General features: G+C 36.7%; 1 protein-coding gene across 2 annotated transcripts in view; it reads right to left on the bottom strand.

Moving 5' to 3' along the window:
- The window catches only part of LOC145283786 (signal recognition particle subunit SRP72-like), a 208,321-nt gene extending 197,501 nt beyond the window's left edge, over positions 1–10,820 (bottom strand). Inside the window, exons 1-2 of one of the 2 annotated variants that reach the window (XM_080132853.1) lie at positions 10,704–10,820; positions 9,808–9,950 (exon numbers count right to left, since the gene is read on the bottom strand). In XM_080132853.1, coding sequence (XP_079988979.1) covers positions 9,808–9,895 — 88 coding nt within the window. In that variant the 5' untranslated portion in view covers positions 9,896–9,950; positions 10,704–10,820. Of the gene's footprint in view, positions 1–9,807; positions 9,951–10,163; positions 10,255–10,703 lie in introns of those variants that run through there. The other variant, XM_080132852.1, reaches the window with a different exon arrangement.
- Positions 10,821–18,707: the final 7,887 nt, after the last annotated feature.

Here is an 18,707-nt window from a genome sequence, read left to right as displayed (position 1 = left end):
AATAATCTTTTAAAATTTTTTAAATCCAATTAAAATCAAGGAAGTTATGACTATTTTTATGCCCTGCGTGTTTGGATATTTTTCCCTCTTTTTTTTTCCATATGCGTTTTGTCACATTTTTTGCACTACTTTTTCAGTAAAAATGCTATATCTTTGTTAAAACACAAGACTAAGCAATGAAATTTGCCATATCAGTGTATTTTTGTGCAAGGAATATGAATATGCTATTGCAAATCTCCAGAAATGAATGGTTTCCAAATAATCTGCAGTAAATTCACATAAATATGCTGTGATTGCTTAAAAATACCATGTATTCATTAAAAGAAAAGTTAGAGAACTCAAAGTTTAGTTGTAATGCATTTTATGTGCCAAAAACTGAAATCGAAATCTAGGATTGGTTAAAAATGAATATATTGCAATATTTCTTTGGTATTATTGTAGATTAATACCTTCTGTTACCCCTCCCCATCTGTTCACCTCTCCAAAATATGTGATTCTACCTTTATAGAACATGTGAACAACTTGAAAAACTTTAATAAAAAGATAAAAATTATTTTAGAATTTAATGTAAAATGATTTCTCATTTTGAATCATTCGAGCGTCTTAGGGCAATTACCCCCCCCCCTTTTCCTATGATAGATAAATCCTGGGTGTTGTTTGTTTGTTTTCTAAAAGGTGATTATGCGTGGTTTTAAAAGGGTCTTTGTGCAATTATGAGAAGGTAGGGAGGTTGCCACTCTGACTTTGGGTTAATGATAGGGCTAAAGAAAATTATGTGTGAACATCCTGAAGACTTGATAGAAACAAAACAAAAACAATTTTAGAATTTAGAGTGGGAGTTGGTTTCACATAAATGTAAAATAATTCACCATTTCAAGACAATCCTAGCGTTTTAGGACAGTTGACCAATTTATTGGGGGGGGGGGTAATCGTGCACTTTTCTTTAAACGTTTTTTATGCTTTTTTTTTTTACATTTATATGAGCTCACAGAGGAAGTTTGTTTAGTGGGGAGCTCTGCCACTTGTACTTAGCGTTATTAAGGCTAAAGGTTTTAGGAGGAGGCTTGCCACTCTTACCTAGGATTAGACATAGAATTAAGTTTTTTTTTTTTTAAGAGGGTGTTTGATACCCATTGTGAAACTTTACAAGAATTATGACAAACAGACAAAAATAAATGTTATTTAAAAAAGTGACATCCCTCTAACAGAAAACATGATGCTTGGAAAAACATCAAGTATTTAAATTCTATTTAAATATAAAAAAAGAAACAAGTTTTTGTTAAACTGACAAATTGTTAAAAATTTTGAATTAATGATATTTTGATTTTTAATTACATTTCATGTCTTTTCCTACCATTGTTATTTAGCAGCACCTCCTACAAATATTTAAATATTGATTATTTTTATTTTATTTATTTTTTTTTTTTTAATAATTGGGTAGATTAGTTTCTATTCGATAATAATTCACTGAAAACATTTTAAGGGACGAAAATTAGAAGTGTGTGTACCGTTCGTACACGTGAACCAAAAATCATATTTCACATTTTCGCTTGTTAAAATATTTTAAAATTTACTACTACCCAATTTTTTAAAATATTTGTATGGTTGATAACAAAATAGCTCTAACTAAACATGTAAGAAATTTTTTTATAACCAGATTTTCAATTAAAAAAAAAAATCGATTTGGAATAAAAATAAACAAAAACAAACGTCTGTTTACGCCATATTATCGCTGCTGCTACTATCACTACTACTACTACAGAAGTCTTGATTCAAATTCATAACGATTTTTTCGGATATTATGTTTTTAAATTGCTACGTACCACTAGAGAAAACCCTGTCTAATCATCTTTTTAACGAATAAACATAATAAAAAGATTGTTTTATTTAATAGTGAGTGTCCGAAGAAAATTTTTTTCAAAACTTCCAATACTCATCATTTTGAAATCTTTTCTTTAACACAACAAAAAACGAGTGGTCAAATGAATTTCAGACACTCGAAATTATTAAAAATGACATCTCCTTTGGCTAATTTCCAAATTTCATTAAAAATTCTTAACAGAAACACGGTACGAATGTTTACAAATCAGGGAGGGTCGTTACAAAATCTTACCGAAAACGCTGTTTTATGATGCTCACATTTTTATCACTTTATTTGCTTAAAACTCTAAAAATATATAATGTATGTTATTATTTACTAATTCATTTGAAAGTATATTCATTTCTGAACAAAACGGCAGTATTTTGAAGACTTAAAATGCTTTGGTTTTTAAAATATGACTATTTTAGCAGAAACCCCTTGAAATCTGTGATTATCCAAAGCGTTTTAATGGCCATGTGTATTGCTATTTAAATAATAACATTATTTCAGCACGGATGAATAAGTGCATGAGTACCGTATTTTCTTTTTATTATGACGCTGACTTTCATCTATCTCCACAATTATTCCGGGGCTCCTTAATTTTGTTGGGGTTGCTAATAATTTCTTCATGTGAAATAATTTTTGTTCCTTCTTTTCGTAAGATGTTATTTTCTCGTAAGAAAATTTTGCCTCATATGTGAAAAAATTAATTTCCAGAAAAGAATCAATGACCGCTCAGATTGAGAAGGGAGCAATGCACTTACCTTAGGTTGCGAAAGAATTACCCTCTTCCGCAACGTAACCGTCTTGTAGTATCTTCGCCAGACGAAAGAGAAAGAGATTTATGATCAATTGCCGGCAACCGAATCAACTTGTGGTGAAAGAAAGAGAAAAAAGACAAGGGAATCTCCCCTCTTATATAATGGAAGGATCAGATGATTAACTATCACATGATCCGGAGCACTAAAAAAGAACTTTAAAAGGGTGAATAACAACAACAATTCTTGGTTAGTATTCAAGGTAAGTGCACGCCGATCCTTCTCTTTTCGAGCAATCATTAATCCTTTTCTTAACACGATCTCACCTCTACCAACCACCTTATGCAGACAATTTTTAATTGTCTGAATACTTCTCTCCCAGACACCTCCTACCCAAGGCGAAAATAGAGGAATAGGACAGAATTTAATCAGACAAGAGCCAAACTTCTGTTGATAATCATGGCTCTTAAATAACCGCCCACCTCCTATGAACGTCTTAACATTGTCACAGTAAATGGCTGTTGGAACGCCATGGAGGTTTGTAAAACGTACCAAAGCCTGCAAAAAGGCCAACACGCTATGCTCATGTCTGGTACCAGCTCAACATGTACAGCCCTGATACTGAGACACCTTAGCCCCTTCCTTAACCCAAAGGTGGCCCGTAAAATCTACTCCCATGTGTTTGAAGGAAACCTCCAGTTTAAGCAGGTAAGCTGGCCACATTGGGGGGCAATACCTGTCTGGCATTGTACTTGCGGTACAGTGCACATGAAGCCAGGACTGTTTTCACTGCTTGTCTGCCCTTGGGCACCCAGTAACCACGCCGTCTTAACTCTGCCAGAGTGGATGCAACCCCCAAGTGTTGACACCTTGTATACGCATCCATTATTATAAGCCGAGTTACTGGATGATATTTTGCTAACAGAACAGGGTGCTTAACTTCCGTGTCGAACTGGAGAGACCTCGCAATTCTGCTACCTGACCTGATAAGACCCTCACCATCAATGAACAGGTCGAGGTCATGCACTAATCCCGGAACTGGCCTACCTGAGGAATCCAGCAGGAATGCTAGTTCCTCAGCATATGTCTGGCGCTGCATGGATTTCATCAGCAGAACGGCTGCAAGTCTTTCCGTGTCAACTTCTAATTGACGCAGCCGATGGATGAATCTGAGGACCAAGGAAGTCACTCTCAATAGCTTGGTCAAGGAAGAAAATCTTTCAAGGGGAAGAACTGTAGGTGGTTCTTCTCCCTGTAGGATGACAGCATTCCAAGAAGAACGGGCCACCACTTGGCTGTGCTGACTGAGGCATGGCAACTGCTGTGCAGCCCATGGACTGATCCCGCTACTTAACTAATCCAGACCAGAACACCAGAATTGAAGGCAAGCCTTGAACCTTTTCAAAGTTAACCCCCTAGTGATCAAATCGGCAGGATTCTCAGTCGTTGGGACATAACGAAATGAGGGCAAGAAACCTAGTGTGGCTTCCAATTTGGCACTCATCTGTTGGATGTCCTTCAGCCTATTCCGGGCAAAGAGGTTTCTGCTTACAATTGTTCCGGAAATCAGCCAAGAGAGAACCACCTGCGAATCTGTGGCTACATGAATCTCAGAAGGAGAGAACCCTCCAAAATTCTTCAACAAAGTAGGCAGGCACCGGAGAGCCAAAAACATGGCCATAAGTTCTAAGGTGGGTACAGTTTTCTTTTTCAAGGGAGCCACCCTATCTTTTGCAAACACCAGACCAGATTGGCAATTTTGCACTACATATGCTGCGAAGCCATATGCCTCTGGAGATGCATCGCAGAAAAGAAAAAGTTTGCCAGCTTCATTCTCGCTGAGTGCTCTTCTGGGGAAGGAGACAGTCTCCAGCTCAGAGAGATCAAGGGAAAGCTTCTTCCATAAGGACAAGTATTCCAGTGGGACTGTTGTATCCCATCCCAATCCCTTCTTTCAAAGTTCACTCAACAAAATACAGCCACATAATGAAACTGGTAGGCACAATGATAACGGGTCATAGACTCTAGCTGTCTCGCTGAGGATCCGCCTCTTTATAAAGGCACTAGAGTCACACTCAACAGCTGCTACACGAAAAGTGTCCAGTATCTATATCCGAGCACCTTCTCCCATTTGTTGCCATGGTCATTCAGGGAACCATGCTCCTGCATTTTGTTTCGAATCGCCACATGGTTAGAATTACAGGACTGCAGTTCGAATCCTCCCTGACGCAATCGTTCCCGGGTGAGAGTATATAACTGGCACAGTTCATTTGGATCATCGTGCGACATAACCAAATTATCCACGTAAAACCGATTCTCCATCATGGATCTACAATTATCCATGGGAAACTGAGCTGCATGGTATTTAAGGACATAATTTAATATAAATGGACTAGAGGCATACCCAAAATAATTGTTATATCTGAAGCAGCGTAGGCGACCTCCTTCTTTTAGGAAAAAACAGAACTTATTCCTGTCCGATTCAAGCTTCAGACGGATCATTAAGAAGGCCTTCTTGATATCTGCTAACACGACGTGCTTATTAGCATGAAAGGTAAATAACAAATCTAGTAGGTCACTAGTGAGATTTATTCCCTGGTAGGTAGCCTCGTTAAGGGAAGGAGAATCACCAACTTTGAGGCAGCAGTTGAACACTGGCCGAATCTTAGTGGTGGAGGTAGGGTCCGATTTCAGGACAGGCCTGTGCGGAATCCAGACAAATTCTCCGAACCGTTGAGGCACGAAAATCTCCTCTATAATTCCATCCCATTCCTGCTGATAGAAAACCTTCAAATATTCATGATAAAGTTGCCTCTTCTCCAATCTCTGCACGACACATTCCAATATTCGCAAAGCCACTGCATGGTTGAAAGGAACACGAGATCTTATCGTCCTCCGATGGCAACTGAACATAATATTTGTTATCCTTGAATGAAATAGACTGTTGAAAGAGAGCAATCTTTTGTTCATCATAATTAGACACTTCCTGTTCTTCAATACCCAGTGACTCTACACTGAACATCTTCTCCTTTGTACATCACTTTCAGGGAAGAAATCACTTAGAGGGTCTTCATAGGTACCCCGAGACTCCAGCACAAAATATAGGTGAGATGCATTGACTTCAGCAGTCGACGCAACTACAGCATCGAAGGTAAGGCATTCTGAGTTCTTGTCCAGAGAATGGTCAGTATGTAAAAACTGTTTCACCTCACCGAAGGGAACAAGTCAAAAATGCTTGTCCAAGCAAACAAGGAACCAGTTGGAGGCTCCCTAAATGCTGAATAACATCCAGCCACATTATTCCATGAGTTGGAATAAAATTTGTACCTCTGTCAAATCTGGCCGCTAAGGGACATTTGAGGCATTCAAATTCATCCAAAATAAAATCCAGATTCTCGATGTGTATCAATATCAATATTTTCGTGTACCAACATCGTCAGGGAAAATGGACAACAGGATCTAATGCTAGCCTCCAATGCTACCTCTTTAAAATGCCTTTCGCAATCTCCAAGGATGGTAGTCAGCCTGATTTCACAATCATGTCCAATGGATTCCAAGTGATCGAGGGGGTTCAAGTCCTTACTGGACAAATAAGTCCGCCCACTGCCTGTGTCCAATAAACAGTTGACGGAAACACTTTTGTCACCCCTACCAAAGAAAGGTAACACACAAAACAGGGGGAAGGCTAGAGAATTTTCCGCCATGAATGCTATAGGCTGAGTTGGACTGAAGAAAGGAATCTCTCTGTGAGGTACCGAATCTTGGCTTTGAAGGTACATTCTCTAAGCCCCCCCCCCGCATAGTATTACAATCTTATCCCCCTTAATAAGGAGACATTTAACAGCTTCTTTAGTATCTCTCAGAATTGATGACAAGGTGGGGAGTCTCTTACCAGAAATTAGGATCAACTCTCCCTTGACCTCCTTAGAGAATTTTGCAAAGAGAATCTTGGCCATAAGCTGAGCCCCAGAAGAAAGGTCGTCTGAAAACAAACAGTCGAAGGAGCCCTCCAACTCAACCAAAAGGGAAGCTACTTTGGATATGTAGTTAGCCAAGGCAGTAATGGATCTGTCCTGTTTATAGGAAAAGTCTAATATGTCTTGGAAGATGTTATCTATGATTTCATCTTCATCAAGGTATTCACTCTTTAGGACCGAAAGAGCTACCTTATAATTTCTGTTGCTGATGGAAAGATGATTAATCAACAACAGGGATCGGCCAGACAGTGAACACTTAAAAAAATTCAGCCTTTCAGCATCATTGGCCATGCCAGCTACACAATTCTCAAAACGTGATAAAAAATCCTTGAAGCTCATAGGGTTAGATTGCATGTCCAATCCATCGAAGGTGGATGGAGGTGGTTTTACAGTAAATGAGGTCCCAACTCTTCCAACTTCTGGGGAATATGGAAGAAGACTCAGAGTCCATGGCCACTGGGAGGAGCTTTAACTCAAGATGCTCTAATTCTCTTCAGAATCTCAGAGGGTGTGCAAGAGACTCTTTCTCAATTTGAATCCAATCCTCTCCCTCAGAAGATTGAAGTTGGATTTCACTGACACATGTCTACTTCAGTCAAATATTCCTCCACCGATTTCTGCAGTGCAGAGAATGATTTAACAAAGTTCATCCTCCAGATTGACCATCTCCAGAATCGTTCGGATTTTAGTCCAAAGAGGAGAAATTCTCTTCCTTAAATCTGGTTGACTAACATCCATATTAGTATAGGGTTTCTTTCGCAAATATGTGAAAAAATTAATTTCCAGAAAAGAATCAATGACCGCTCAGATTGAGAAGGGAGCAATGCACTTACCTTAGGTTGCGAAAGAATTGCCCTCTTCCGCGACGTAACCGTCTTGTAGTATCGACGAAAGAGAAAGAGATTTATGTTCAATCGCCGGCAACCGAATCAACTTGTGGTGAAAGAAAGAGAAAAAAGACAAGGGAATTTCCCCTCTTATATAATGGAAGGATCAGATGATTAACTATCACATGATCCGGAGCACTAAAAAAGAACTTTAAAAGGGTGAATAACAACAACAATTCTTGGTTAGTATTCAAGGTAAGTGCACGCTGATCCTTCTCTTTTCAAGCAATCATTAATCCTTTTCTTCACACATTGTAACAACTCCAAAATTTGCTCATGCTTGTCAAATCCATGCTGAAGTGGTTTTAGGGTTAGGGTAATTTTCTGCCTCGACACCGTTTATGTCAGACGGCTTTTCCCCGAACCTGACGTCGGGACCCTATCCGTACAGGTTAACCAATTCGGTTACACCTAGCGGATCACTCTGCATTAGCACCAAAAAAATCCTGCTAATATGAAAGTTACGACGGGGGGGGGGGGTCTCGTTCAAGTTCGCTGCCATAAAACTTATAAATTCCCTAAAACTTATAGTTGACGGTAGTTTTAGTTTTACTACAACTTGAAATGTTACTTTTCTACATAATAAAAAATCTGCAAACATAAAATCAAAATCGAATTCACAGCTTGGGCTGAAAAGCAGGTTTTTTTTTTTTTTTTTCCTGTAACTAAGTTAACAAAATTGGTTTAAAATATAAATGGTTTTGTTAATGGACCATCATCACACGGAGGACAATCACAACATATGGCCAGTGTTTCAGACGTCTATCAAAACATGTTACTTTTCCTGATCTTCACAATATGTAAATAATTAAAAACGAACAAAGATGTTTCACATAAAAAAAAGGAAGAGCATCTATCTAAGCTATCTTCTTTACTGTCGTTTTATATTTAACATTGCATTTAACATGCATATTTACTTGCCTCCTCACGAGGGCAAAGAAAGTTGTAAGGATATACAACTCTCCATATTGAGGCATTCTGGATTGAGACATAAATAAAAAAAATTTTAAATTGCTCAAATCGAGACCGAGGATAAAACAGATTCTAGACTTTGATGCTATTGTTAGCCGAAGGCAGGGATCTAAAGTCCCTATAGATTTGCCTCCCTTTAAGGGCAGAGTTAGAAACAAAATTGGTTTTTAATGTGAAGAAAATCTACCTCCAAAAAAAAAGGGTGCAAAAATTATAATTGCCTTCTCCTACTGACGAAGAACAGACGATCCGACACTGATGTCAGTGTGAAACAACAATACTTTTTAATGTTAACACATAGTTTTTAATACGAACTTTTTATTTAACAATATTTTTCAGATAAAAACAATAAAGTGCAAACGATTAAAATGATAAAACAGAAAAAAAATAAAAATTGGAGAAAGTAAATTGGATTGAGGTGATGGTAGTTTACCATTGGGCAATAATAATGATTTTCTTCATAAAAAATTTATGGTGAACGTGCACTTCCCGTAGACTTACCTTTAAGAAGTTGATTACGGAGAGATTGAAAATAAGAAAATATCTTTCGGAATAAACATCCTCAGCCTCCCCATGTTAAGAACGGCTTTCGGAATAAACACCCTTTGAAGGTTCGAACAACCAGTGCAGTTTTGCAGTGCACATTGACTAAATTTATTTCTACTAAAATGAAAATTTTTTAATGATCCTACCGGTGGAATTAAAACGTTTTAACAATTCTCAGACAATTTTTTTTTTAATGTTGAAAAATCGGGGGGGGGGGGTCGGTCATATCGGTTTTGCACATTAAATCGAGATAGAATACCGCTCGCTCCTCAACATTCCATTAAAAATTTAACTTTTTTATTGAGAAAAAAAGAAATACAAGAAAAAAAATTGGGTATTTTGGTATTAGTACAAAGAGTGATCCGGACGTAAATAATAACATTTAAAAAGCCATTCTTAACATGGGGAGGGGAGGGTGTTTTGTGCGTATTCTATACTTCAACCTTACAACTGAATAAAAAAACATAAAACTTTAACTGAACTTGGAAATACGATTTAAAAAATAGCGCGGATCAGTGCAGTGCACTACTGCACTAGCACCGGTATTTTTACCACCTCTCCATTTTTTTTAATACCCCTCCCCCAATGTTAAGAACGGCTTTCGAGGTTGGGGGAGGGGGTATATACTACTCTGGGGCAGGTCGTAAAACAAATACCAAAAATTGTATTTTGGTAAACCTTATTACGAAAGAATTTCCATAAAAGAAAAACAGATCAGCGAATCGTAAATAGTTCTTACCGGCTAACTAAAACTAATTTTGTCATCGTTATAATATAGCAAAGTTGATTATATATAATTTACTTACTTCTGTTTGTGACTTTAATCGCTCTCTCATATTCCTGACTTTGGTTGAATTTATTCAAATCAGAGTAGAGTTGCGATAGAGAAGACATGCTGGATCTGGCGTGTTATTTTCTTCCTCCAATTGAAGAGATTCAATTTCCACCGCTAAATCAAATGGTAGAAAAAAAAACCGGAACTTATTAAAAAGCCACGTTATATTAAAATAGAAAACGTATTTACGTATTTAATTTTCTGAATTAAAAAAAAAAAAAAAATCAATGAATTTTTTACAAATTTATTTTAGAAAATATAATACAAAATTAACATGAACTTATTTTAAAAAGAAAACTATTTCAGAGTGAATTTAAATTCCATCACCACTTTGACTAGATCCGAGAAAAAAGAGCAAACGCGTCAGCTGTTATAAGTGATTCCCTTGTGTTAAAATTTCAAAACAGAAAAGAGTGAGAGAAAAAAAAAAAAAAAAAAAAAAAAAATTCGACCATATTTACAAAGACAATGAGACAACCGGAAGTGCTAAATGAAGTACTAACAGGGTTGCCAAACAGAAATAAAAGCCATTTTTTTTTAAGCAAAAAGTCCCAAAAAGGCCAAATTAGAAATTGAAACCCCACGTTTAGAAACAAAATGCCCAAATGGAAAAATTTTCTTTATTAATTCTATATAGAGGAACAAAATAGCTATATTGAAGATATTAGCTCTCAAATATTTGCCTCTTATGTTAAATAATTTTGGGTACTTAGTTTAATCAAGACATTAAAAAAATGAAAATATCGAAAAAAAAAAAGTTTAAATTGTACGTATCCGTTATGGAATGAAGTTCTCCGGTAAAAAAATTTCACTTAATTTCATCAAGTAGTTTTTATTTTACAGCTAAAAAACAATTTGTTATGATACCTAGCGAAAGGTCCGATTTTTAGGAAGAAAAGCTCGTATTAAAGATGGGGAGGAAGTATTGACGCTTTAACTGGAGTTATCTCCCGTGGCGTTTCTAAACTCCAAACAAAAATTAAGAAAAATTCTTAGATGACTGCCTTCAACGCGATCTCATAAAAACGTGTTTTTCCGCTGTAAAAAAAAAAAAAAAAAACTACTCGATCAAATTAAGTGACATTTTTTTCGGAGATCTTCAGTTCAAAACGGATACGTACAATATAACGTTTTTCGATATTTTCATTTTTTTTTTTTATGTCTTGATTAAACTGTACAAGTGCCTAATTTTACATTGTTTACTTGAGGCACCTCCAAAAGTCACCACAGAATTACCCTCACCCGTATGTAAAATGATGTAACTTTATTATAAATTAATATTATCAATATAACTTTTGTACCATTTAAAAGAAGGGCAAAATAAACTAGTAATAATTAAAAAAAAAATTTTTTTCATCGTAGGAAAATAATAAAATTGCGTGACGAAAATCCTGTTTACATAATTGATGCTTTAAAATAACGTTCCCATTTAGTAAGCATTTCGAATGAGAAAACATACCCGTGTTTAATAAATCTAGCAAAAATCAGCTAATGATCAAATTTTCGATACTTATCCATGTTAGAATGAAATTACATATAAAATGCAGTTTCCATAAAATATACGAGGGGAAATATTTTTTTTTAGTGCGTGCCCCCTCCCTATTTATTTTTTCGAATTTTGAACAAAGTATATTTAAATCTATCGAAATTTCTATTTATTATGAAACATAAGAGTTCAAATAAGTAAAACATATATATTTTTTTAATTTAAATACACGTATTGAACAAAACTTTAACTTATTTATAGTTGCAATTAACTATGAATTATTTATTTAACTTATTTATAGTTGCAATTAAAAAAATGATATAATTTAATATTATTTTTTTTTTAATAGCGTTTTTTCGAATTAATAATTCGAATTATAATCAGTTGAATTGCCAAGAAAAAGAAACTTCATAACTATTAATTAATTTTTAAAAGATTAAAATGATTAAAATTCCATTATTTGAACATAGATTTTTAATTAATTGTGTTTAAATTGTTTTTAAAGTTTTAATATAAAGATGGCTCTTGTCAGCTATTTTATCTCCCGATTAAAACCGATTTGAAAATATTATTGCACAAATATTAAGCATTTTGTAGCCCCCCCTCATATTTTGTTTGTCTCGTTTTATCGTACAAAAGTATGGAAGCTAGTAATTAACAGTCGTACATATTTAGTAAAACCGTATTTCATATTTAATATACAAGTGCTGATAATATTAATCGTTAAACTGTGTAAATCTTAAAACCTAGCAAAATTACAAAGATTAATTATTAATTGCAGTTTGAAGAAGATAAACAAAGGTTTTAAAAAATCATTAAGTCACTTCTGCTTTTCCATAGTTCGTATAGTTAACCCAAATCTGACGTCATGGAAACATGAGGTCCATTTTTCACAATCGTTTGGCAGACCCTAGTTTTCTTAGCAGTGAAGTAAAGACTTTCCCTATGAAATTGAAATCATTGGCTTTTTAGATATGCTTTTTGGAGAAATTAATTTTTTGTTTTTTTAGATAAAGACACTTGCACTTGGGAACGTTAATAATACATTCTACAGTTATTGTGTTAAGAAAACGACTATAACTTATGGTTAGGCTTTAATGAGCTAAATTACCTCCACCCACACCTATGGAATAGAAACAATAAACAAATGTTAGATATGTAGGACTCACGATAGAGTCACCACTTATAGGAAATGTGGTTCAGTTAGATAACCAATTTATAATCGAGATTTATCCATTTTTAGGACCGAGATTGTGTGTGCCGCAACTTTATTGAAGTCAGAAGTAGAAGTGTATCCGTAGGATCATTAAAAGTAAATTTAACGAGATGGTAGATTAATAGAAAGGTTTCACCAATCCATATCCCTACATAAAAACTAAAAACAAAATCTGAAAAATATTAATACTTGACAAAGAACACGAACTCTCTGAAATAAACAACATTTATTTACGTGTTTGGAATATAAACATAAGTGTTTTCTTGTGTGGAAAGTTCATAATGAAAGATTAGTGAAGTGAGGATATTGTGAGATTAGCACAAAGTTTGAAATTACTGATTTCTTATCAGAGTGTCACATGTGGGCTTAAAGTTAATGTGGTTATTTTCTGAGAAAAACAGTCCATAAACCATACAAGCGAATATGTGTGTGTGTGTGTGTGTGTGTGTGTGTGTGTGTGTGTGTGTGTGTGTGTGTCTTTATATTGTAAGAAAGTAGTTTGAATTAAAATTGTTTAAAGGAAGATTTAAATTCTCGTTCGATGTGGTAACTTTCCATGATGGGAAAGTTCATGTGTATTGTGCATAATATCAGGACGAAAGATTTTAACGTCTCCTGGTGAGAGAGTTATCCTGAATATATGCTGTTCTTGAAAAATCGAAGAGGAAACTGTTTTGATTTTTAGAGAACAAATCTTTATATACAGGCCTTCTGGAACATTCCAGCTTGTTCACTATAATTCCATGCGAGGGAATGTAACATAATTCCTTTTGTTTTATGTATGTGGTTGCATCACAACGTCATGTATCTACACGTTCTTCATACGCATGGGCGTTGAAACGGTGAGCGTTATGGAATGTTCCTGCTGGGGATTTGATCTAGCCAGGTATTGTGATTGCTACAGATGCCAAAACACCAATATTAAATAAACATACAATTACATCACATTAGAAAAATTATATCAAGAAATAACAAGAGAAATATCATTCATCACATTGCAACAATATATTCAACACTGTCATCATAAATCACACTAGAATTTATATTACATTCTCCTCCACCTAAAAAACAATTACCCCCCCCAAGGGGACTAATACTTTACATACACATACATTACAAGTTCAACCTATCTACAGGTTTCACAGTATGACATGATCTTCATAGTACAGGCTCAGTTGTTTTTACAGTTTCTGAAGTGGATGAAGCAGTACTCAGCTTCAAGACATACTCAACACTCTTTGTGGGAGAATTTTAAGGCACTTCACTAAAAGTGTAAATGTTAGGTGCTACAGACTCTGACGGAGATGGAGCTAAGTACTTTACAGATACAGTAGTCTCCCTTTAATCAGGATACTTCACATAAACAAAGTTTAGATTTGCCTGTACAAGTTCTATCTCATAAACTAAAGGATCACTTTTAGAATAACGAACATGCTTCTTCAAAAGCACAGGTCCTAGCTCACTGAACCAAATTGGTATGAATGATCCAGTAGATGACCATCGAGCAAAACCAAACAATCTCTCAGGTGGTATAGCATTCGCGGCAGTACACAACAATGATCGAATTGAGTGCCAGATATCAGGTAGCACTACTTGCCAATACTGCATTGGTAGATTTAAGAGTCATAGTAATAGCACGCAGATAACTCTATTGTAGTGCTCCACCTGTCCATTTCCTTCAGGATTGTAAGCTGTAGTTCTACTGCAAGATATACTTTTACTGTGCATAAAAGTTTGTAGATCCTGACTCATAAAAGATGTACCCCTGCCAGAATGGATGTAAGTCGGTGTTCCAAATATAGCAAAAAATTGTGCAAGACATATAACAGTTCCAGTGGATAAATCACTACATGGAAACACAAAAGAGAATCTCAAGTATTCATCAATAATATTTAGAAAATACTTGTACAGAACCTTTAAAAGCAAGTTTAAATGCTCAAATGGGTGAGTAGCCTTAATTAATTTAGACTGAGTTGTTTTCTTAAAAATAAGGTTACACTAAGCACGCACCGTACATGAAGCCACAACCCATTATCTACAGAAAATGGCAAGTTTTAAGCTTTATGAAATAGCCTTACTACACCTGGATGACACAACGCAATATGCAAGTTTAGCAATGAATCACCACTGTACACTGCACAACATTATAGCAAGTTAACTCCATACACCAACGAGTTATTTTATCATTTTTAATTTTACTTTTATGTTTTTTTTTATTTTTTTTTGTCAAGCATAAATCTCACTGATTGTTGATCTGTCTTAATACTGAAGAGATGCCCTGTTAGACAATGTTTCTAATGACAAATAGCTTAAATTATTATTGCCTGGGCATCCTTTTCTATAGCTGCATAATTTCTCTCAGATCCTTGGAGAGTTCTTGAAAAGAAGGCAACAGAACAACCATTTTGATTCCAAACAGCAACTATTGCTGCATCAGAAGTATTCATTTCTACTTTAAAGGGAACTAACTCATCAATGGCTGTCACAACTGAATGTTCTTTTTCTTTCTTCATCTCAGAAAGTATTATTTCTGCTTCTTTTGAAACTGGAAAATTGTTGAACTCAATGGCTTAATTTTACTGGAATAATTAAATATCCATTGTGAATAATATGCAAAAAGTCCAAGTAACGATCCCTTCATAGATGACCTGACAAAACTAGTCATTCATACATGGTCAGAAACAACTATCTCATCATACATGGCCCTGTCGGTGGGGCATTAGAATACACCGACTGCCCCCCCCCTGCAGAGGGTAAAAGTCCCTCAATGGGGGTCCTGGATATGACCTTAAACTATATCCAGTGGTGAGGCCCCAGCTTGTGAGCTTTGGGGAGTGTGGAGCCACCCTTTAATTACCATTGCTCCCAGGTCCACTCTGACCCGGAGTGGTAGTACCTGTTAGGGTCCCAACAATGAGTCAAATAGAAACCGACGTGAAAACAACAAATATATTCTATTAAAAAAATCTTTCTTCAAAATCTTTGGATTCGGCATTAAATAACCCGAAAAGGGTTGATATGCCGTAAAACAAAAACAACGAACCAACCAACTCATCATACAAGACCAGATACAACTAGCTATCCATAGACAACCACATACAACTAGCCATTCATACATAACCAAACACAACTAGCCATTAATACACAGCCAGACACTACTATCTCTTCATACATGATCAGACAAAACTGGCCCTTGATACATGACCAGACACAACTAGACCTTGATATTTGGCCAGACACAACTAGCCTTTCATACACAACTAGTCACAACTAGCCATTGATATATGTTTTATTTATTTATTTTTTTTTACATTTCCACCCCAAACAAGGCACATTACCACTTTGGTGTAAGGGGCTACTATCAGGGGCAACAACTACTGGGGTACTATGTAGGGATTTGGGCAGCAAGATGTCGGTTGCACTTGAACTTCTGCACGTCAGTACAGTTGGGGAAGCAGGGACCTGGAATGGAATTCCAAAGTGTAGCAGTTCTGGGGAAGAAACTACTGGAGTAGAAAGATCTTTTACATCTAAGGATCTCTACAGTGTGGGGGTGGGATTTAGCAGCCTGTCGGGTTTGTCGAGGCTGTTCACGTTGTGGGGGCACAAGTGATTGCAGTTCGTCAGAGCATTCACCATTAAAATACTTGTAGAACAGGAAGAGGGATGCAACATTTTGTCTATGGGACATAGGCTGAAGCTTAGATGCCAGTTCAGGGCCTATCAGATTTGCGACTCTCTTTTGAACCTTGTCAAGGAGCGAGAGACTAGTAGCAGATGCACCAGTTCAAATATGACAGCAATACTCCATACATGGGCGAATGGTGGCCTTATAGAGGTACAGGATACTTTCGGGTGTTAGTAGTTTTCTAGTACAGTAGAGAGAGCCCACCTTCCTTGCAGCAGCCCTGGCAATGCCTTCAATGTAATTGTTCCAACTCATGTTTCCTGTGAACGTTAGGCCAAGGAGTTTGAAAGATGTACTCTGAGATAAAGAGTCGTTCGCCATTGCTATAGGTGGTAGAGAGGGTTTCTTGTAATTATTGAATGAAACTAGTTTAGTCTTGGCAGCATTGAACGTGACCATCCATTTTTGTCCCCATTCCACTACAGATTGGAGGTCATCCTCTAGTGTTTCTGCCATTTCTTTAGATATGTGTTCATTTGTTTTCCTGTCATGCCTGTTATAGAGTGTGGTGTCATCAGATATTTTGTTGGGGAGGTCATTTATGAATATCAGAAACAGCAGAGGTCCAAGGATAGATCCCTGGGGCACTCTCGCATTTATATCATATTGTTTAGATGTACAACTGTCGAGGACAACCTAGATTTTTCTCTTATCTAAGAAGGATTTAATTATGTTGAGTATTCTACCAATGATACCGTATGATCTAATTTTCCTGAGGAGAACCTCATGCCATACCCTGTCAAAAGCCTTAGATATATCTAGAACTACCGCTCTACCCTCCCCTGCTTTGTCCAGTGAATGGTATATATGTTCAGAGATTACAGTGAGGATGTCTGCTTGTCTAAATCCATATTGTTGGTCAGTCAGAAGTTTAGCATCTGTAAGGTGACGGACTAGAGCATGGTTAATTAAGGTCTCAAATATTTTGGCAAAAAGTGGGAGGAAGCTAATGGGGCGATAATTTAATGGGTCAGTTCTTTCGCCAGAATTCTTGAATACTGATATCACAGAAGCAGTTTTCCAACAGCCCAGAAAGCAATATTCATTAAGGCATTTGTTGTAGAGTTTGGAGAGAGCTGGAGCTACTTCGGCTGAGCACTTTTTTAATAGCACAGCTGGGATGAGATCAGGTCCACATGCTTTTGAAGTGTCAAGGTTTTTTATGATAGCATGCACCTGAGCAGGGGTGATTTTCAGATCGTCTAGCGTGGCATCTGTCCACATAGGAAAGTCAGGTAGGGGGTGGTTGGAAGGGTCCAGTGTGGAGTTTGAGGCAAACCGGCTGGCAAGCATGTTAGCCTTCTCAGTTGCTAAGCAAACAACTTCATGATTGTTGGTTAGCGGGGGAATTGTTGATTGCCCATTATTTACTATACTGTTGTAGATTTTCAAGAAGTCACGAGTTCCTAGTTTTTGTGCTTCGATGCGCTTTTTAGTGGTTTCAGTAAATTCTCTCTTAGCTGTCACTATTTCTTTCTTAACGTTACTTCTAGCTTCTATGTACTTCTGTCTGTTTGAACTAGACTTATGTCGGTTATGCATACTGCCTTTGAGCAATGGCAGTTGCGCAAGTCGAAGTAAACCATTGGGGAGAGTGGGGTTTGCTATAAAATTCCGCATGGGAACATGCGCTTCGATTGCAGTTTTGAACCATTCATTGGTCTCATTTGCGCACTGTTTAGCAGGAAGAGAAAAAATATTTTCCCATGGGGCATCTCTGATAAGATCTCAGATAGCTTCCGAGTCAGCCTTTTTATAATATCTCGTTGTTTTGAGCACTGGCTCTTCAGTTTTGGCTCTAGAGTTTAGGGCGATTTCAACCATTATCACTGCATGATCAGCGTTTCCAAGTGGGCTGTTGGCATTCATTATCCAATTAGCTCTTGATACATGGCCAGAAACAACTAGCCATATATAGCCAGCCAGACACAGCTAGACCTTCATAGACGACCAGACACAACTAAACCTTGATACATGGTCACACAACTAGTCCTTCATAGATGATCAGATACAACTAGCCATTCATACATGGCCAGACACAACTTGCTCTTAATACATGGGCTGACACAACTTGTCCTTTCATAGACAACCGGACACAACTAGCAATTCATACATGACCAGACATACCCAGTCATTCATAGTCGGGCTGACACAACTAGCACTTGATACATTGCCAGACACAACTAGCCCTTTATAGGTGACAAGACACAACTGGTCATTCCTACATGGCCAGACACAACTATCTCTTCATACACAACCAGACTCTTGATACATGACCAGACACAAATAGCCATTCATAGACAGAACTAGACTTTCATAGACGAACATACACAACTAGCTCTATACACAACCCGTCACAACTAGCCATTCATACATGGTAAAATACAACTAGCCATTCATGTACGGTCATTAGCTATCCATACATGGCCAAACACAACTATCTCCTCATAGACAATTTAACAAGGCTAATCCTCATACACG

The sequence above is a fragment of the Euprymna scolopes genome, chromosome 8 (assembly GCF_053919585.1).
Source record: "Euprymna scolopes isolate OS-2025 chromosome 8, ASM5391958v1, whole genome shotgun sequence".
NCBI classification, from domain to species: domain Eukaryota; kingdom Metazoa; phylum Mollusca; class Cephalopoda; order Sepiida; family Sepiolidae; genus Euprymna; species Euprymna scolopes.
This window is presented reverse-complemented; position numbering and strand designations above follow the sequence as displayed.